General features: G+C 35.7%; 1 protein-coding gene across 23 annotated transcripts in view; it reads right to left on the bottom strand.

Annotated features, from left to right (window-relative positions):
• Positions 1-22,266, bottom strand: part of MEF2C (myocyte enhancer factor 2C) — a 171,686-nt gene that overhangs the window by 95,846 nt on the left and 53,574 nt on the right. For 14 of the 23 annotated variants that reach the window (XM_040448925.1, XM_040448928.1, XM_040449024.1 and 11 more), the window contains one exon: positions 45-240. In XM_040448925.1, coding sequence (XP_040304859.1) covers positions 45-98 — 54 coding nt within the window. In that variant the 5' untranslated portion in view covers positions 99-240. Of the gene's footprint in view, positions 1-44; positions 241-2,063; positions 2,210-3,194; positions 3,207-3,370; positions 3,501-22,266 lie in introns of those variants that run through there. The other 9 variants (XM_040448937.1, XM_040448919.1, XM_040449008.1 and 6 more) reach the window with 7 other exon arrangements.

Below are 22,266 nucleotides of genomic sequence, written 5' to 3'. Positions count from 1 at the left end.
TAGTCCATGTAAATAATGATACAAGAAAAAGTCTACCCACTCACCTGTCTGTTACGTTCATCCATAATCCTCGTAATCTGAATCTTTTTTCTCCCCATAGTCCCCGTTTTTCTTCTCTCTCTCGTCCCTGAAATTATGTATTTTTTCCTTCCTTTTCTTTCTCTTTCCTGTTTCCTCCAAACAAATCTCCTTCTTCAGCACTTGCACTGCTCAGTTCCCAAATTCCTGCATTCGTTCCTGCTGGACAAAAAAGAAAAATTAAATGCCACTTTAACTGAAAGCCAGTTTCATAAGAACTATCGTATTCTAATTTTTTAAAAAAGAAAACTATATGGAAGTAAGCCAATCAAATGAATGAAAATATGTACTCAAAGCACATGGTATATCCCATGCAGGAGCATATCAAATAGGAACAGTGCGTTTTCACAGTTAAAATAATCTCATAAGTAATATAACAAGTCATTTAAATGACAAAAACTGTACTTTAAAGCCCAACACTTGAAATGTATCTTTTGCAACGAGTTTCTTAATATTTTTTAATGAAATTAGGTGACTATTTTCACCTTTCTATTATGAAAAATTACCTGAATCAGAGAGTTAATGAACCTCTATGTACCTGTGTATGCTAAGTAGGGCAGCTAATTCATTTCTGAAGGGAAAACAATCTCGTGTTTTGACAGCAGAGGTGATAACGTCCCTCGTTATGCAAATAGGATGGACTATTATGAAAGTGCTATTTGATATATGTAAATGTCAACTAATTTAAATCTAAATCCTTTAATCTTATTTTTAAAAAGTCACTGCTATGAGAACACTGTAAAAATAATATGGGATATTTAATCTTACATAATAAGCAGCTATCAGCACTGAGATCTCCTTTTCCTCTTGAAAGCCCTTAAGCTATATATTGAACACAAGAATCAAAAAAGATAATCATTCACAGAAAAGAAATGGTGGGAAAAAATTAGAGTATTACTCCATTTATAATGATACTTTTTTTTTATAACTACACTTTTTATAATTAGCCATCAGTTCTCAAAATTTAAATATGTTAAAAAGACATATCATATGTCTTTGGGGAGTAAGATACAAAATTACAGAAGCCTGATACTCTATATATACTAGATATCTTTAGGTCATGAATTAAAATTAAAGAAAGGGTCATCCATAATATAAAATAAACCAGAGAACCCGAGTATTAAAAGTATGTATTTTACTTTGTTTTAAATTCTATCTGAAAATATTTGAAAGTAATGAAAATAAATTGCCGTGAAATGTGGAAGTTAACTAGAAAGCATTCCACAATGGATTCTTCATTTGCAAGCAACAGCTCCAATTATCCTATCCAGTCTTATGTCAGAGAATGCAGCTACTTTACACATGGCTCAGAATTTCCCTGTTTTAGTTGGTGTCTGACAAGGGACCTGAAAAATTCCCACATGTATTATGTAATGCTAAGCCAATGTCCTGGCTATTTAATAGATTATTTGGCTCCAATTCAAAGTTATCGGAACAGGAAAGCTGTTATACACTTGGTCTGATCATCAGCTGTCTTTTGATTTCTTTAATTTAATTTCTAAATTCTTTATCACCTTGAGTAAATTTCTTTACATTAAAATTTTCTGTGGTTATCTAATTGCAGAAGCTATTATGATATAATTAGTTCTGGTGGATTAAGCGCTGCTTAAATACTAAGACCATCCATTCTCCTTTGCCCAATGCCTTTCTACGAAACTGTGGCTCAGTTGTGCCTCTGAGAATACTATATATGTTGAGTAACATCATGACCACACAGTGCTCATCAAAAACTCCAGTGGTAATTTTAAATGTTGGAAGTAGTTCAAAAGTTTTAAAGAGTTATATAAACAACACACATTTGACAAATACCCATGAAAAAATTAGCTATAATAACACATTAAAATCACATTACAATAGAAAACATTCATGAAGCACAATTGCATTATATATTCGCTGTTGCCAAACACTGTCCATCTATCTATTTTTAGAAACAGTCTTAAATATCACTCAACTGGGCAACTTTCCTGTGTTTCCCATAGTCTTACCTTAGAAGCCAGCGGCACGTTAGATTGATATTTCCCTTGCATGTGCAAGACCCCAAAGAGACAAACAGGCTTCCTCTATCACAGAAAAGCCAACCCATGAATCCACAGCAAATGCATATGGGACAATTTCCTTTCTTTTCGTTTAGCTGAGGCCGGTGGCACTATCGGCTTACAGGACTATGCCTGCCTAAGCGCTTATTCACTTTAAGGTGGAAGGTCAGGGTGAACAGATTAGAGTGTGGTGACAAGGCGGGGAAGACGAGAACTTCTACAGATCCTGGTTTCAAAATACAAATAACCAAACAAGCAGAGAAACATCCCAGGAGAAAAGTCTCTTCAGAAAGGCAGAGGGAGCGCTCCTCCAGAGCCAAACTTAGAAGAGTTCCTACATATCACCACCCCATATTTCACAACTTTGAAATGAGAGACACTTTTGAAAAAGAGCAGGGCAGGGATTTTAATTAGTGAAAAAGGATGGGAAATATTTTGCCTGAGAAAATTTATATGCATATATCAAACATGTATATAAAATGGTCAGAATACCACTGGATATGTTTTCCGTTTTGAAATACGCAAGGTAAAGACAAACAAGCTTAAATTTCAGTAAAAATTAAGATATTTTCCTGCTTTCCATAAAAATGAGTATTTCTTGAAGTCTTGCCTGCTGAACATTTTTAAAATACGAAAACTGATATTATTATGTACACATGCAGACTACTACGCAGTGATGATGCGACGTTTTCACGAAGTAAAATATGTCACAAGATGTGGCTTAGAACATTTGATTATGGATCACCACGTTTCAGGGCTGCCAGTAAGAATTCAGAGTTAGGAAGGTCAACAATAGCTCAGGAGTTGTTTTCTTAGCATAACTATTTTTCTAAGCTGATTTTTATGCAAAAATTATTTTGCAAAGTCGGTTTCGAGTATTAATTTGTAGGAGGCCTAGAGAGGCTGAGAAAGAGATTACGTAAGTTTAGTAGCTTTTAAAACTGTTTTGTATGTATACGAAGAAGAGAATCGCTAAACTCCGTGTAGCAGAATTTCAAGTTATGCTGAGAACTTTCATTACATACAATCAACCATAAGCTTAAAATAATTCCAGCAGCCCTGCTGCTAACTTCTCTCCACATGAAAGAAGCATTCTTGGAAAATGACAGAGCCACAGAGAAACAATCAGTAATTAAAAAAAGAAGAAGAAAAAGAAACGCTCTACCACAGTTACACTCTATGGAGTTACAGTCTTCTGCATTTTTTTTTTCTTTTTGTCAACCTAAATATAAGAAAAATAAAATCAAGCTGCTTACTAAAAAGGGGAACTTCATTATGGCAGGCTTCTGTTCACTTTGAGTTTGGCATAAGCAGACAGATGAAGGCAGAGTGGTTTTGAGACCCAAGTAGAAGAAGAGTATCTTGTGGACAGATGCTAAAGATCCTTCTCCCACCCCAGCTCTCTCATTTACAAACAAGTTCCCTTGAGTGACACACACCGCCTCCCCCCTTCCCAGCCTCACTCTTTTTTGCGCTCTTCCTCCCTCTCTCCCTCCCTCCCACAAAATCCCTCCCCTTCACACAGAAGAATCTTGACAGAATGGCAGGAAACACGCACAGACTGGTCGGGGAAGGATATGATGTCAGCAACCACGAACAATAAAAGGTGTAAAGGTGCTTCCTTCCCTAAACTGTTCCAGAAGTGTAAAATGGGAACCAAAACTCTTCACTTCCTTCTCTGAGCAGAACTGTCTGAGTGTGCCGTGCTACATGCCACACACAGAGAGGCCTTTGAGAGGTTCAGATAAGGGACAATGACAGAAACGCAGACATGGCGACACAATTTTGTATTTCTATTTTTAAAGCACCTAAGAAAAATCCATTTCAGGTCTAGTTTCGTCTTTTGTATGATTGCTTTAAGGAATAAGAACAAGAAAACGAATTCACTTTGGTCAAGGAGGAGATACATCACAATTACCATTTACTATGTCTCGCAGAAGTCATCTGACACAGCTAACGCAGCCGTATAATCTTAATTTACCCTTCGAGGCAAATGAAGAATTCTATACAGACAAAGAGCCAATTGGATAAATTATATTTTTGGTAAAAAATAGAATCACAAAAGCTGTCCAAAAAACAAACAAAAAAAAAAATCAATGTTTGTTAGTAAAACACATTACTTCTTTGCAACCATAGTTTAAAAAAAGATATAGTGAGTGGGGGGAATAGATGAGTATGTTATTGCAGTTCTCAAAGTTGTCCAAAAAATTCAGAGTAAGAACCAAAGAAACTAACATAAACTTTCAGTATATAATGAAACTATTTATTTTAATCTCATCGCTATTAGGTTCCTTCTAACATGGAAATGGCAGTCTACCATAAGGTTTCTGTAGGAAGAAAACCACATATCAAGTGGATCTGAGTCATCTTCAGATTTCAATCATCTTCCCACAACACTTTGATTTAGAAATTAAACACAACCTTCAGTTATGTGTTTTGATCGTAGAGTGAGACTGCCATGCCACATTAAAAGATGTGGGAAGAAATTAATTCTCTTCTGCTAAACTTATCTTTGCAAAGCATGTATTTTGCTACAATAAGCACAATGCAGTCACTTAAATAAAAACAACCTATGAAAAATGATCAAACATTAAAATATGTGATGTCAATCTGCAAAGAAAGAATTCTGGTTTTCTTTTACTCATATTAGCAAATAACTGCTTCGCTGTCTTACATTTTCACTAATACTAGCATCTTCATACAGAGTTTTATAAAAACTAAAGGCTGAAAACCAAGCACACTATGTCCAACAAAAAATGATACTGTCATATAAACACAAACCGGATGCTTAGTACGAGATGAAAATGATCTTAAGCCCAGTTGCTGCAAGCCTGGTATTAGTAATTCAAATAAGTAAATGATTCATTATTATTTGAAGTGGAAAACTTTGCTTATTATGGTACATAGAGATACATTTAACTTTCTCCTTTATGACATATTTGAAAGACATATGAGGCATGTAACTATATTTTGGTTAAAATGAACAAGTAGAACTTTTACTTTTTTTTTTCTGCTTAAGAGGTGTTTTGAACTTCGAAAGACATAACAATTATTATTATTCTCATTGTTACTCAACTATGTTATATCCTAAGAGTTGGGGAATACTTCCTTGGTCTTGAAAGTCATTCCATGTCTCTTGAAGTAAATTTATGATGTTGTATTACCCTAGCTATGAATGCTAGCTGATTTCATTTTAAAGGCACATAGTCAAAACTTACCTTCCTAAGGGTACTTAAAAAACCACTATTATTTACCTCTGGATACATACCATCATGCCAAATACAAAGTTATCTTCTCAATTTATTTCAATTTAGTGGCAATATGATGGAATTTGGAATTGTCACCAAGTATCAGTAACATAGTGTCACATACAAATAATAATGTCATCTGTCAGTTCCTCATACATGCCACACTCCTTCCTACCACAGGGCCTTTGAATATGCAATCCCCCCCTGCCTGGAATGCTCCACCTTCCCCTCTGTGCCCCCTTAACTTCTTCCTCTCCTTTCTGTCTTAGCTCTAATTTCACCTCCTCAGGAAGCACTCCATCCTTTCATGATCACAACAAATCCCCCATTAGGACTCACAGCACCATGCCTTTCTTTGTAGCACTTGTCACAACTGAAATTGCCTGTCTTCTTCAACATCTGTGGGCCAACTCTGTTTCGTGTCACTTTCGTAATCACATTATCTACCCCACTGCCAGGCACATCAGAGGAGCCGGTAACTCAGTTGATTAATGAATTTAAGATTTTCACCTCTCAGGTATGTATTTTCTTCAGTTGCTAGTTTTAATGACTATTCCTGAGAATATTTTCATATTTCTGCTTATACAGAAGCAAGTTGACAACCTCATTTAATCCTGTCATATTTATATAGCATCTCATATATGGAATAAGAGTAACTCACAACCCGAAGTCGAAGTGGAAAGAATTTTGGAGTCAGGAGGCTCAGGTCTGAACTTGAGCTTGTTGTTTGCTCTTGCCTACAACAAGCTGGGAACAAACTTCTTGATGTGCAGGATGGCTACGAGCACTAGGTGTGGTACTGTATGCAAAGTGGGTACACAGCAGCACTGCAGACATGACCTACTACTTGTAAGATTGCTTCAGTTTTGAGGCATAAAACAAAAGTCGTGTTATACAACGAGGCTACCAAGCGAATCATAGTCCTTACGTACACCGTGAAGACTTCACTTTCCAGAGCTAATGATGAGCAAGTTCTAACAGGTAATGCTTCATTTATTCCTTAACAATAATCATTATATGAAGAAAAAAATTTACAGTGTTATAAAAATTAAGAAGTTTCTCTTAAGTATCAGTCATGGAAGAGCTTCAGGCTGCAAAAGCAGAAATAACTAGGGAAATATATCAATTTTCCCAATGACCATGGCTGCTGAAAACTCTACATTAATGCTTCTAGTCCTACTTTAATATCTTTCCCCAAGGACAAAAGGAGATGAAATGTATGTCAGAAATATAATAAGGCTAAAAAGGAACTCGTTTTGAAAACCTCTGCAATTAATTTAATAAGTGGGCCTAACCTGCCGTTATCACTGACATAAATCATTTTATTTACACAGTTCTAGAATTTAGGAGACACGTATACCTCCAAACAACCGTGTTGCATTATAAACAATTTAATAAACACGAGGGAAGCATACCTTCCCCGTCATGGTTTTCCATGGTATATTCTGTCTTGAACATTTTTTTCACACTGCAGCTTAAACAGCCTTCTTCATTCCCCGTTCCAAAATAAACTCCAAATGGTCTAAATATGTCAAGAGCCTCATGCTGTTGAACCACATCACAGTTTTTTTTTTTTTTTGCCTTTCCACATCATATTAAGTAATTAATTCAGGGTTCTATCATGTCTTTGTTTTCCTAATTTTTCCCAACAGTACAGCCACCACCTTTTCCTTCAAAAGCCACTTAGTGATGTGCCAGGGCTTACCACAAAGGTAACCCCTGCGTTGCGTCATCACAAAGCAACAGCTACTATTTGGCATCACAGATTACGTTCTGTTCCCCAGCTGTAACCTCTCAGTAAGAACACGCAGCTGGATTTTGTGTCGCTCTTACTGAACAAAGCAAGTAAAGCACCACACAACACCATATCGGTGAAACAAAATTGCCAGCCTTCAAAGCAAGCTAGGATTGAAGAGGGAGATGTTGTTACACGTTTTTGTGTTACTATAACAAAATCTGAGTTCCTGGGCATCTCATAATCCTTTCAGAAAAACATTTTATGTTCATTATTTTCTTAATCTTTTATCATATTTCATCATATGAAATTCATATTCATATGAATTCATTCATATGAATTTCATATCATATTTCATCACTAAAGTGGAAAAACTCTATAAATTTCTTTCTCAAAAGCCTATATGTACCAGACACCATGTTCAGCCTTACTGATACATTGGTGTGTGTGTCTGGGTGTGTGTGGGGAGAACATTTTCGTGCAAACCTGCAGCAAATGGAAAAGCTCCATTTCAGTCTTTCATAATGTGAAGATAAAACAGTAAGAGTACATTTTAAGACACCTGAGTAGTCTTAAATAATCACAATATTACTAAGAAATCACAATATTACTAAGTAATCACACCAAATAATCAAAGAATCACAATAGCACCAAATAATCACAATAAATAATCACAATATTACTAAGAAAGTGATATAACTGGTTAAAAGGCAGTCTAAGTAATTATTCTGTATTCAAATATTACATTAAACAATTGAAAATTATGTCCTAAAAATAATTTGCTTCTGTTTTTATTTTCCTAATTTAGTTAATATTTAAAGATGACCTTGAAATAGAAAGAAATAACTACTGTCCTCCTGCCAATGTTTTTGTTATACATTAAGGAGAATAAGCTTGATAAATCACCCACTATTTACACTGAATGTCATTTACTTTTTGTCTTTGGTCGAACTTCAGGAATTTATAAAGTTTACATAAAAGCCTTTCATCTAATATACATAATAGCCAAAATGCCATAATAATGTCTCTCAAAATATAGATATTTGATATTGCTGTTCTATGTGGCTCAACATGGAAACCAGTGATTCATCAATTTTTCTATTCTCTTCATCTCTTTTACAGCATCCTAATCAACCTAATTAAGGCTTTGTTCATCTGAAACCTCTGATGACAATTTGTTTAACTCTATCCCACTGTGGTCTTCTTATAAGGAGAATTAAATCTGATCTTCTGACAGCAATCATTAAATGATCCCAACTGGCCCCAATTAAGCCACATGGCTCACGGGCTTCCATACAGTCAAGTGCCAAGTTCTCTGCTCCATTCGCACATCATTCTTTACCTTGGTTTATTTTCTTAAAGCCAATTAAGTATGTGTCTTATCAAGTGGAACTAAATTTCCTTGTGTACATTAGCTTAAGATACAGTGCATCAATTGACTTTGCAGTCACACTGAAGTATCACACAGGGCTCCTAAAGCCATTCTCTCTAGCTGTAGTGCTATTAATGAAAATAAAACAAAACAAAAAAAAACACAACACTTTAAATTTACTTACCCATGCTGAAAGTGATACATGTACCTTCTCAAATAATACACATATTCAAACACTTGTGGCTAACATAAATCAACAACAACTTTCTATCTGGCTTATTTACAATGATGTTTTAATAGAGTAGTATCTGCATTTGGTAGAGCTTAACCTCCCCCTTTTTTTTAAAGCATTTAAATTGTCTCTTTAAGAGCTGCTAAAAGAGTAGTTCCAAAGTAAGACTTCTGAAGTTAACCTTTCTTACCCTTAATTTCTGCTCTAATTTTTTTCACATATGCTCAATTGTAAGTTCTGTAATGATGTTCGCAGGCCTTCCTATGAATGCAGGTAGCCTCAGGATTTAGAGCTCATTGATTGTGTGCTACTCCAGGGAGACGGCTGATTAAAAACAGCCTCGTGAGGAAGAGTAGCTCCTATTCACATCTGGCTCATCTTGTTCTAAACTCTCATACCTGTATGGAAATTTGACCCCTAGCTCTGGCTTTGGAGCACCGCACTTTTCAGAGTCCTTTACCTTCGACGTCAGGGCAGAAACACAGTTAGATTAATCTCAGTATGACTGGTGTTTGACACAGTTTCTGAAGGCCTTAATCAATTATCCTGACTACTTTTCTGAGAATAAAAACAAATGTGCTGTATTTTTACATCTATTCTAATTATAGCTATCACTGATCATCTGTTGGTATCTGATGCAGGCTATCTGTCACAGTTCTCAGAGCAGATGGATTAGAACATATCTGTTCATCCTAATCATACATTAAAAACTGACATTAGGATAGAAAACTGAAATGGATGCTATGCATCTTATTGGACATTAACCTTGATGGAGCACGGCAATTCTTTTTATTCCTTGACCAACAGATGTAACTACAAAGAAAAAGGAAAATATAATAGAATCTTTAACATATTGACATTTGGAAACACCTAGAAAAATAGTTATGCGTGTTTTCTTTATGATAGCTAAATAGATAATCGTCTACTCAATAAAAGTTCTCCTCAGAAGAGGAAAATTCAAAATATTTACTACAAAATGCTGATGATTTAGAAAATACTAACAGCCTAACAGCTGATTGACCTTAAAAAATGTATAATAAATATACTAAAATTTTGGCAAAGCAAAACAAGATGCTCGGGTGTTGCATTATGAAATATTTCTCACTGTATTATAGTAATCTCCAATAAGGTTTGATGTTAATTTTAGAGTACGCTTCTGCTAAAAAGGGCAAACCCTGCAACAGATTTAGTACAAAGAAGCTGAAAATATCCTGTGGAAAAAAAAAATCTGTAGTGAAATCAGCCAGCCCAAATCCTGCCATTACTCAGCACTGCAGTGACGTGCGGATGTTTGTAGTGGTTTGAGGAGCCAGCAGGGGTGGAAACTCTACGTACTCGACTTCAACATGATTGCAATTGAACCTCATCAAAGTAAGAGCTCATAATTTGTCACAGAAAACAGCCAATTAACATATGTTAGAAAAAGGCTTCATAAAGATAATATATGATTAAAGACCCAGTGCAGCTGTTGAAAATCAAAACTATGCATTTAAAAAAGAAATCTCAGCCTGAGCTTCCGTACGGTTAAACTGATAATGGCTACTATGATTTTTTTTAAAGGAGAAAAATATAATTACAGTGCTTCTCATAAGTTTGGGGTTATGGCAAGGGAGAACTGGGTACTGTGGTATTATTTACTATGCCTTACTTAGTTCTATAAATAGTTGAAGCCCTTGCCAAAACTCTGTAGTTACTTTGTTATAGTGCTATTTTAAAACACAGACCTTCATTGTGAGCTAAATAGCCTTCAGGATGCACTTTGTAGTTATAGCATTCCTCTCAAAACTATATCCTCCCTTTATCTGTGCAGAACTCCAGGACAAGAGGACTCGACATGACAGTCCTGCTCGCTGTAGAACACACTGGGGCTATGTGACTCAAGGTTTCGACACTTGAGAACTTTTGTCAGGGTTGGTGGTCAGGAAAGACAACGCGTCAATGTGAGAAATGAGACTATGGTGCATGTGTGTAGTACAGATCCTCTAACATGACGTAGTGCAGGCCACCTGCCACAGCTTCGGAGCAGATGAACTACACGTAACTCAATGTACGGGGGGGTACTCTCCTCGGAGATTTAAACGAAACTTTAGCGTGGACCAAGCGAACAACTCAAATCTTGGCTAAATTGATATCATCGGAGACCGTACACCAAAATCATGATGCTTGATATTACAGATATGAAAAAGTTTGATCTTTAGTTACAGAGACATAAATATGTCAAGCATGATGCTAGGTCCTAGGGACACCACTGTGAACAGAACAAACAAGGTCCTGGTGTTGACGAAACTTACACTTTAAAGTTTGAAAGAGAGAGGCAATCAACAGGTACACCAGTATGATGATTTTAGATAGAGAAGTGCTGGAAAGAAAATACCACACTAGGACAGGCGAGGGGGTGACTAAACAGGAAAGAGCAGAGCTGGACAGTGCTCTCAGGGAAGATGATATTTGAGCAGATGACATCTGAGGACAGATCTAAAATACAGATGGAGGCAGGCAGTATTTGGAGGATGCCTACTCCAGCCTGAACACTCCATGAATACTCTGCCTGTCACTATTGCTACAAACTCGGCTAATCCATAGTTTCCCAAACCTCAGTTTCCTCATCTACAGAATAGGAATAATTATATATATATTCTATGATAAGGCTGTGAGGCTCAAATAAAAAACAGCACCACATTCATTTGTAAAAATTCAGTTAGATGCAACTCAATTTCATAAATTAATTGTGTCAACTTGTTTCCTTCACTTCAACATTGTATAATTTCATAAAAATTATAAACACTTTGAAGCACTGACAATATAGTATAATGCAAATGGTTTCTAAACCGATATGAACTGAATCCAAAGGTACTTCTTCCCTTGAAATGTGGGTGTTTCATTAAATCAGTGTCCACTGACTGAACTAGTTCTTGGGCAAAGAAGTTCTTTTCACGGTGTTAAATATGCACAGCACCATGAGCTATCTGACAAATACAATGAAAAACTTCTGCAAGTGTGAAATACAGAATTATATTTTTAAAATCATGCCTCTTTTCTTCTAGAAATAAACAGTCTTACAACATTACTGATGTACCTGAGTCACTAGGGTAGGTTGATTTATTTCCTCTCTCACAGGACCCAACTCCCAAGCAATCAGAACAGTTTTGATTAAGATCTCAGTGATATTTGAAAATCCCAGTGTCTCACCGAATGGGAAATGTTCACATATCTTTGGACATACCCATCTAATGAGAGTAAGCTATGTAGCCTCCAGCCAAACAGATTAATTTCCAACTTGGAATGAATAGACAAATTGAATCATCGAGTATTTTTTAAATTAAAGCATTTTAAGGAGAAAAAATAAAAAAATTAAGGATTACAAATTTTAATAAATAAAAATTGGAGTAAAAAGCAATAGACACATTTTAATCTTAAAATTTGTTAAACAGAAATGTCTAATGAAAAACTAGTATTTTAAGTAAGGAGAGGGTCAAAATTTTCTATGCAACAAAACTTTAAGAAATGACAGGTATACACTTTCAATTCTCCCTACCCGGCCTCTTTCTCGGGGAGTAGTATAAATTTGATCCTTTATTGTACTAATTTATTTTTATTTCCTATCTGGTGAACATACTTTACCAATTTTAAAATAGGGTAAGTTGTATAATTTACCATGAAGCCTAAATTTACACTAATCTATTTTCATTTATAATGGATCTAGTGCCCTGAAAAAGAATCGTAAGTTGGAAAAGGTTTTCTTTTTTTTTCTTTTTGGAATCAAAAGAGTCTTCTTTCCATCTCCTTTGTGAATCATGTTATAGATATTTATTCTAATAAAAATCAGCATAGTGTTTGACTCTTCTCAATGCTAACCAGTATTTCACATTGCAAACTCCTCTCCCTCCCTGCCTATATTGTAAAGTGACCTTCGAAGGACGCTTGCCTCCCCCTCCAAAACCCCATCATAATTGCATGCAAAGCAAGCATGTAAATCTGAGTCTCTTCTCTCTCTTTGTAGCGCTGCCTGCTCCATTTTTTCATTTCATCACCTTTCTTTATCTCTTCTTCCACATGTTGAGAACTGAGGGGATATGGAAAGTGAAACTGTCAAAGAGCTAGGAATAGAGGTGTTCTCAGATGAAGAGAATGTTTCCTCCATATACCCGGACAGAGCAAGTTTGTTTCAGAGCATACCCGCCATGGGCCTAGGGTAAACTAAGTCGGTTCCTACGCTGAAGGCCTGGCAGGAGGCTCCTTATCTCAGCTTGTCTACACATTCTGTCCCAGGCTATTTTCAAGGATAGCCCAAGTCATCCTTGGCAGATACTAATACATGGAAAGTATTACAGTACTTCCCCTGTAAAAAAGACCATGCTATTGCAGATCAGAAATTTACTGAAATGAAGTTTTTTTTTTTAATCCCCATTCTCTAAAAGATTTAAAAGAAAGCACCCACTGGTAGAAGCAAGCTCATGACTCTCATCAGAAACCCCAGAGTGGATTCCAAAGATTAGTGGTTCCTAAGGATTATGACAAGCTATTCCTCAAAGGAAATTAAAAAAAAAAAAATTAGGAAAGCAAATTCTTTGCTGCAGGACTTTTCATATTCTTCAGTATGCTAGATGCCAAAATCTGGAGTATTTCCAAATGTATCCAGAATATGTTTTGGGAAATGCTAGCTTTAAAGAAAGGAATAAGCTTTTTCTGACTACTGAATACATTGCATTGCTGAAATGCCCTAAACCAACACTTTGCTTAGTGCCTGGCTCAAGGAAAACATAATAGTATTGTTGAATAATTGATAAAACAAAGGAAAACTATACTTCACCTTTACAAAGAAGTATAAATATGATATCAAGTGCAGAAAATTGCTGTTCTTTTAGAGTAAAAATATTAATAAGATATTTAGCAATTAGTGCAACATAGTTCTAAAGCACCAAGAAGTGCTGGAGTGGAGTGAAAAGAAGGCTGTATTTGTAACCAGACTCTTGGTTGGGCTCTGCTACCCATGAGCTGCCAGTCAACTGCTTTGAGTCTCATTGTCCTTAGATATATACATTGTTTTTTCCCCACACTTCTTGCTTTGAAAAGTTGGTGCACCTCAGCCTCAAGCAATATAAGCAGTTAAGACTAAGGTTACATTATGCACTTTGGACCACTAATCGCATTTAGAAATTTAATAAATAACAGCTATGAATTATAAAATACTATGACACTAAAAGCTTTACATATATTAACTCCAATCTTCACAACAGCCTATGAGAAAGACTATTTCGTCACTTCCAATTTACAGAAAAAAAGCTGCAGGACAGAGAGGTTAAGTTACTTGCCCAAGGTCACAAAGCTAGTGTTAGAATATATATAGTTATAAAGTATATAAATCTAGTCCCAGACTCTACTCGAACTGCATACTCTGCTATTTCTCCATGCAGCAAGGTACTATTCACGAGAGGGCCTTCAAGTTAAAATTCTATGCAGAAAATTACGTTCAGAAGGTTTTAGTGAAATCTAAGAAGTATTTTTTTTAAGTTTATTTTGAGAAAGAGCATGTGCGAGCATGAGTGGGGGAGGGGCAGAGGGAGGGCGAGGGAGGGAGACAGATTGAGAGAGAGAGAGAGAGAGAGTGAGAGAGAGAGAGAGAGAGAGATTGAGGATGAATCCCAAGCAGGGTCCATGCTGTCAGCAGAGCCCTGATGTGGGGCTCGATCCCATGAACCGTGAGATCATGACCAGAGCCAAAATCAAGGGTTGGATGCTTAACCAACTGAGCCACCCAGGAACCCTGTAATCTAAGAAGCACTTTTTAAAAGAGCGTTCTTTAATTGATCTAACATTCTCTTATTCTTGATGGCAAAAAAGAACTCACTTCACTGTGCCACGTAGGGGAAAGGAATGAAACCTGAGTTAGATATTTGTTATTAGAGTACCAGGATTTACTGGCTCATCAGCATCCTTGGGTTTCCCCCTTCTTTTCTACAAACGAATTGGTTGCTCACAAGGGAAATCAGGTGAATGTCTATGAATCGGCATACATTCACCATGAACTCCTGGGAAAAATGTGAAAACAGGAGCCTTCCTGAGGATGGGTCAGGAGCATCAACTTCATTGATTATTAAGATGAGAATTACAAAGAGTATTACAGTTTGTTTTGTTTTTGTTTTGTCTCTAGGTTTGAGACAGTCATCTTGCTCTTCTTCAAAGGACCTTGGGTAAGTTTGTAACCCAGATCTAATTAACTCTGGTTTTACCTTGATCATTACTCCCAACCCCCTTTCTGTTCCTCCTCTTGTTCTTCCTTCCCGTTGTGCTTCTCCTTCATCTCCTCAAATTATAGCCTCTCACAATATTCTTCTTTATGCAGTGGAGCTCCCACTTCAGAATTTTATACATTTACCTACTTCTTTAGAATTCTTTGTGTTTGAGACTTCTGGCTATAACTATGCAATTCACACTCTTTAACTACATTATTTTAGAAGTAGTTTTATGTAGATCAGCTTTATAAGTCACACACCTAATAAAATTTACTATTAATTGTATAAAAACAGTTGACATAATTGGCAATATATTTATTGTTGAAGAAAAATAATATACTTTGGTGTATTACAGAAATTCACATCAGTTTTTCCACAATGTATCATATAGCCTGGCTTTGTCACAGCCTACAGAGTATGAGGAAGTAATAGTTTGTATATTTTCAGTGTATCAGACTTTTCTCCTACTTTCATAGGGAGAGCACTGTGGTACAGAGGTACATATATATTCATTTATGTATTCACATATGTTATTTTACTGGTTGATGAGCAAACTGGGCCAGAGCCATTCAAAAACTTCACAATCGACAATGACCCATTATTTCAAGCCTGAATCCAATTTAAGATGCTGAGCTGCTGATTAGGCAAAGTGAAAGCTCAACATGGCTGCTTCTATAGCCCATGCACTTAAAGACGGTAAACAGGAAATCTCTGAAATTTCTAATCCGTTAAGAAAGCGCCTGTTGGCAAATATTGCCTTTCACAGTGAAGAGATGTCTGGAATAAATTTTATATCAGGGTCACTCATGCTTGTAGGTGGGTCTGGTAATAAAAGAGTTCTGATAAGTGTAGAGGTGACATCACTTTTAGATGCTAGAAAAATGAACATTACCATCAAGTAACTAGTTAACATACCAAATCATTATTTGCCTACTCTTCTGAGAATTCTGAAATTAAAAATTATACAACAATGCTTCTCTTATATATTTTATGAATTGGAAAACAATGAATATAGCAATTTCTATTCATTTCCTTTTAAAAAGGTAGGATAAATACTTAATAAATGTTTCTCTAAACTTATTATGGAGAATTTCAGGATGGGATTAGAAATTTTAATTTCCTTAAACTGGATCTTTAGGAGATCCACTTTAAAATTTATCTAAATTTTGCCATGTTAGAGAAGTTCAAAATAATCAATTTTTTTGGTTGAAATATGTATCTATATTTCCACTCAACCAAGGCAAGAGTAGACATGCCAGATATTAATGCTGGCAGAGGCCATGCAAGGTCATACCGTTTTCTCCTCCTTCAGATAATACCATCCCCAAATTATTTCACAAAGATTCCACCTCTCCTATTTTTAAGGCCTTCCGGAAAAGGAGCAACATAACCTTCCTCAGTAACCTATTTTGATATTTCACAACTCTCACTCAGGAAATTCTGACTTATAGCTAATCCCTCACAGAATACTTTATGCCCACTCCTCTTGTTCTACCCTCTGGACAGAGAACAACATTTGATGATCATGGCCTCAATTTATACACTTCAAGACTGTATACTGAATTATATCTGTTTTTGTTATCCTTACCCCCCCCACCATATTCGCAGATCTTCATTTCAAGTCATATCTGTCTTTAACTCTGTAGTCTAAAAATATACATAGTACTCAAAACAGGCTCTTGTATATTCCTATCAAATACATATTTTTAATTATCCACACACTGCATAAAATGTAAAGCCAAAGTTTATCTTTGCATTTATTTCAATTGTGCATTGTTTTCCCTTGCCAAATTTGTTTCTAGCCAACTCTTCCACATTTTGTATGTGAAGAGGTTATTTGTTTCTCCTTAGCTTCATGATTTCTGACCACTTCTTCAGTTTATCAAGGACATGCTGACTTCCGATCCTATCTTCCAAGGGTCAGACTTTACACTGTTTACATAGGACTCGTTAATGTGTAATTTTTTTTTAATGTTTATTTGAGAGAGAGAGAGAGAGAGAGAGAGAGAGAGAGAGAGACAACACACACTTGTGGGGGAGGGGCAGAGACAGAAGGGGAGAGAGAGTCCCAAGCAGGCTCTGCAAAGTCAGAGCAGAGCCTGACAAGGGGCTCCATCTCAAGAACCTTGAGGTCATGACCTGAGCCAAAATCAAGAGTCGGATGCTTAATCGACTGAGGCACCCATGCGCCCTTAATGTTTTTAAATTTAGTGAATAAATTATTTCACTATTCCTTCAGCAACCATTCAAATATGTGTGGTTTAGAGGATATTTTTCCAATTTATGAATGAGAATGTCACACAACAAAATCAAAAGCCTTGGAAAGTTGAGATTATACCTAATTCGTCTCCTTCACACTCTATACTGCAGGTTAAAAGTCCTCATAGGACCCGTTTTTAATGATGCTGTGTTGGCTCATACTGACACCAGGGTGTTAGAGAATGTATACAAAATGTACAACAAATCTCTATCATTTTTCCTAATCTATTTTAAGTTTGCAAATAAGAGAGTTACTAACAGTGGCTTCCTTTGCTTTCTTTTAAAAATATCATCCCTGATAGTTACCTTATAGTCTTTATTTAAAATTTCTAAATAAAATAAATAAATAAATAAATAAATAAATAATTAGAAATTCTTAGGGGGCACCTGGCTGGCTGGGTCGGTTGAGAGTCTGACTCTTGATTTTGGCTCAGGTCATGATCTCATGATTCGTGAGATGGAGCCCCACATCCGGCTCTGCACTGAGAGCATGGAGCCTGCTTGGGATTCTCTCTCTCCCTCTCTTTCCCTGTGTCTCTCCCCTACTTGTGCTTTCTTTCTCTCAGAATAAGAAAAATAATGAAAAATTCTTAGGGCTAGTATCTTGTAGCCCTGCAATTGCATGATAAGAATTCCTGCTACTAAAATTATCTTAGCTTTAGGTAGACCTGTCCAGGCATTCCATGATATTTTCTTTGTTCCTTAGTATCACTTGATTCCAGAGGTCATAGGTACGTATGTTACATTTCACGTGTATGTGACCACAAACATGAGCTCATTTTGCTGCAAAGAAACATTTCATTCATTCCTTCACTCAATAGGGTTTTTTTGTTGTTGTTTTGTGTGTGTGTGTGTGTGTGTGTGTGTGTGTGTGTGTGTGTGATTTAGTACTTACTGTGTTTTAGGAACAATTTTAAGGGATATACCAAAGAATAAAACAGATAAAAATTCATGCCTTTGTGGAACTTACAATATTCCTGGTATTATCTATATTTACTTTCACCTCCATGTGGAAAAATGGGCTACCCTTGATTTTATCCTTTGCTGTCGTTGTTCTTATTAAACTGAATGAATTTGTAAATATCATACTTTGTGATTCTCCTTATCAAATTTTAAGCCTTTACTATTTCTTAGAACTTTCACTTCCATACTGTTTTTAATTTCTTCTTTACTCATAATATTTTTATAATTTCCATTCCTCATATGGGCCTTTCTTCAGCCAACCAGATACTTTCTTTCCTCTTTAATGCTTGTGATACAAGATGAAGTGGTATTTGATCACTTGTGCAATCCCTCATTTAAAATTTTCTAAGAATACTTTAAAAGTATTTCCAAGTCCTTTGAAATATGCTCCATTAATAATCACCTTTTTATACTGAAGAATTCTTCAGATCTTTAATTCTTGCTTGTGACTAGATCCTAAGAGATTATGAATTTTTGGCCAATCACTAGGTTTGATACAGCATTAATTAATGAATAACATTGTCTTAGTGTTATTGAAAGACAAAAAATCCTAGTAAATCAAGAAAGCCAAGTCACTTTCCTGTTTCTTAACTATATGCCTGGGTAATCTGTGAGTGTAATATTTAGATATTTCTATTATACTAGGATGAAAGCAAGTGATCCATGATTCCCTATTGTATAATAAAAGATAACAGATTAGAAATAGAGTGCAACTACAAAAATAAACCACACGGAAAATATGAAGATACATGGTGAGGAAAATCCTTTCCTAAGAATTTATGAATATAGCATCAGGCATCAGAATTATAGTAAATAAAGAAGTGGGAGATATGGTGATGATTTATTTGTCACTATTTTAGTTTTCATTAAATATGTTGAAAAAAGTTCTCAGGAGGAGAAAATAGATAAAAAAAGAAAACAGCTCTGATATGCAGCTGGATATATGCCAATATGTCAGCTCCTAGGGAAATTTTACATGTATTTATGAGAACCTGAATAATAATAATATTTTCAAAGGTAATATATTGGATTAGGATGTCACTAGCTTCTGAAGAAAGGCAACTTTTCCTTTTCTAGGAGGCTTGAAATTAGGAATGGGTGTCATCCTACAGTGTAATGTTTGAACTGAGAAGGCACAAGACAATGCTCAGCCATCTACCCATAGAGACTTTCACCCCTCTCCTAACCCCGCCCTAGAAACTGGAAAAAGGTATGGTGCAGAGAGAGGCACACCATTGCAAGTGGCTAAGAGATACAACAGACAGGGTTATTTTAGAAGATTCTAATATATTGGGCAGTGGTGCCTGGTTTACCTTAATGTTTCCTCTATCTCATTTCTTTTTTGAATTCAGGACTTTGTAAAACGTCTCTTTATTGCTTTTTGTGTGTTTTTGTTAAGGTTTTTTTAAATCATGCCATGAAAAGCATTTCATATTTGGGTCTGTTTGTTCCATTAGCCATTTGCCTTTCCTCAAAACTGTATTTGAAGCTTAAACACTGAAACATAGACATGTTCCATGACTTAAAATATTGTGTGTGTGTGTGTGTTATTTAAATTCTATTTGAAAAATCAATGGTGAACCACAAATTTTTGGAATTAGAATTAAGTTTTAAAAAAATCAAAGTTTAGAATTCTACTGAGACATTGTACAAAAACGATACCAACTGCTAGGTAGGCAATGCATGCTACATGATCACATTTAAATAATTTTAGTATTTGTGAAATTCAATTTTTGTATTTAATTCAGTTTTTTCTAAGACTCCGTTTCTACCAACTAAGCTGTATTAACTAGGTAATATACATATTTCTTCTATGTCTAATAACATATTTTATGATCTATGATCTATTGAAACTAATATCTGTGATTTTCTTTAATCCAGAAAACTATCATATTGGGAGATTCTATTTCAGGTTGGAAACTTGGAGAAAAAAAGATTTGTATAATAAAATTTGGAATTTTGGTAAAGGAGTCTTAATTTATGTTTGATATTTTGTTTCTTTTTTTAAAATGTTTATTTATTTTGAAGAGAGAGAGAGAGAGAAAAAAACAAGTGGGGGGGCATCAAGAGAAAAAGAGAGAGAGAGAGAGAGAGACAGACAGACAGACATAGAATCCGAAGCAGGCTCCAGGCTCTGAGCTGTCAGCAGAGAGCCCAACGTGGGACTCAAACCCACAAACTGTGAGATCATGACCTGAGCCTAAGTTGGACACTTACCATCTGAGCCACCTAGGTGCCCCTGCTATTTTATTTCTGTGAAACAATTTTTAATCATCCTAGCGAGGATGTTAACATTGAATGAACATGTCCCAGGAATATTATTTCTATTATTTCAATTGGATGTTATTCTTGGATAAGGTTGTAATCATGTGTCATATTACTTTTCAGTTCAGGTAAAAAAACCAAGGTAGAGAAAATATATGAAACTTGCCCAACTTTTTACTGCACATAAGTAGTAAAACTAGGTTTTGAGACAAGGAAGCCCAGGGGCGCCTGGGTGGCGCAGTCGGTTAAGCGTCCAACTTCAGCCAGGTCACGATCTCGCAGTCTGTGAGTTCGAGCCCCGCGTCAGGCTCTGGGCTGATGGCTCAGAGCCTGGAGCCTGTTTCCGATTCTGTGTCTCCCTCTCTCTCTGCCCCTCCCCCGTTCATGCTCTGTCTCTCTCTGTCCCAAAAATAAATAAACGTTGAAAAAAAAATTAAAAAAAAAAAAAAAAATGAGACAAGGAAGCCTGACTCCAGATTCCAGGTTCTCATTCCTCTGTTATACTGACACATGTGTTAGGAAGCCTTATGAAATTTAAGGAACTATTTTCACCATCTAATTTTTAAATTTTATGTTAAAGTCATAAATCACCTGAGAATAAATATATATAATTCAATGCATTAATGATCTGAGCTTTTACTAAAAACAAACCTCAAAATTTGATTCTTACTAGATTAGAGAAGAGTGTTTCATTTTGTTTCTTTTGGCTTGTCCACTTTGTTCTTAAAAATCGGGCTTAAGGCTGCCTGGGTGACTCAGTCGGTTAAGCGTCCGACTTTGGCTCAGATCACGATCTCACTTCTGTGAGTTCGAGCCCCGTGTCGGGCTCTGTGCTGACTGTTCAGAGCCTGGAGCCTGTTTCAGATTCTGTGTCTCCCTCTCTCTCTGACCCTGCCCCGTTCATGCTCTGTCTCTCTCTGTCTCAAAAATAAATAAACGTTAAAAAAAATTTAAAAAAAATTGGGCTTAAGATATATTGTTATTTGTAGTTTGAATATAATACACCCCAAATACTAAGTTTTTCTCTGATTTAAATTATATTCCTTAATATGCTTCTATTTAAAGTTATTTCAAGGATAACTCAAATAGTGTTATAGGCTACTAGCAATAATTTATACTTATAATTTATAGCCAGAGATAAGATACCTCTAATTTTCTGTTTGGTGTAATGCATTTACTAGTGTAATCTATTTAATAACATAAACACAATAAGTGATTTTGACTCTATAGATCAACTTGACAATAAATTGGACATAGGCACTGGTAAAGATTAAATTTATAGGTGAACTGATGAGAAATGCAGTATGCTGTAATTTACTGAACATGCCTTACCTCATAAATTTCTGTGTCCTTCTTATCAAATGATTCTTGAGGTTCTACATATGAAAATAATTCACCTTCTACACCTAAAATGACCTATTAATTGGAAGCAGTTTTCTAATACTCTATATACTTGTGATACTCAAAATGTTAATAACCAGTGAATTTGCTTTAATTCCAGAAATTAACTAATTTGGACTGCTTGTAAAAGTTTAAACTAGAATGAACATCATAAATAATGAACACTGAATCGAAACTGCCATGTCCTCCAGTGTCAATGGCTCCTATAAATGCTGCCATCAACAGCTGGTTTAAAGTGCAAAAACCACCCCAGAAACAATTCAGGAAGGAACAGTTTTTAAAAATGGGTCCCCATTATGGAAAAAAAATGCCCTTCCTTTATAGTCATTGTCCATTTCCTGTATTGAAATATGACATAGAAGGAAGTGTAAGAAATTAAGACCTTCTTAGAGGCTTTTTAGTAAGCCCAATCTCCATTATGTGAAACTTCTTTATTATAGGCAT

This window comes from Herpailurus yagouaroundi, unplaced genomic scaffold, assembly GCF_014898765.1.
Source record: "Herpailurus yagouaroundi ecotype Mexico unplaced genomic scaffold, PumYag 29, whole genome shotgun sequence".
NCBI classification, from domain to species: Eukaryota; Metazoa; Chordata; class Mammalia; order Carnivora; family Felidae; genus Herpailurus; species Herpailurus yagouaroundi.
This window is presented reverse-complemented; position numbering and strand designations above follow the sequence as displayed.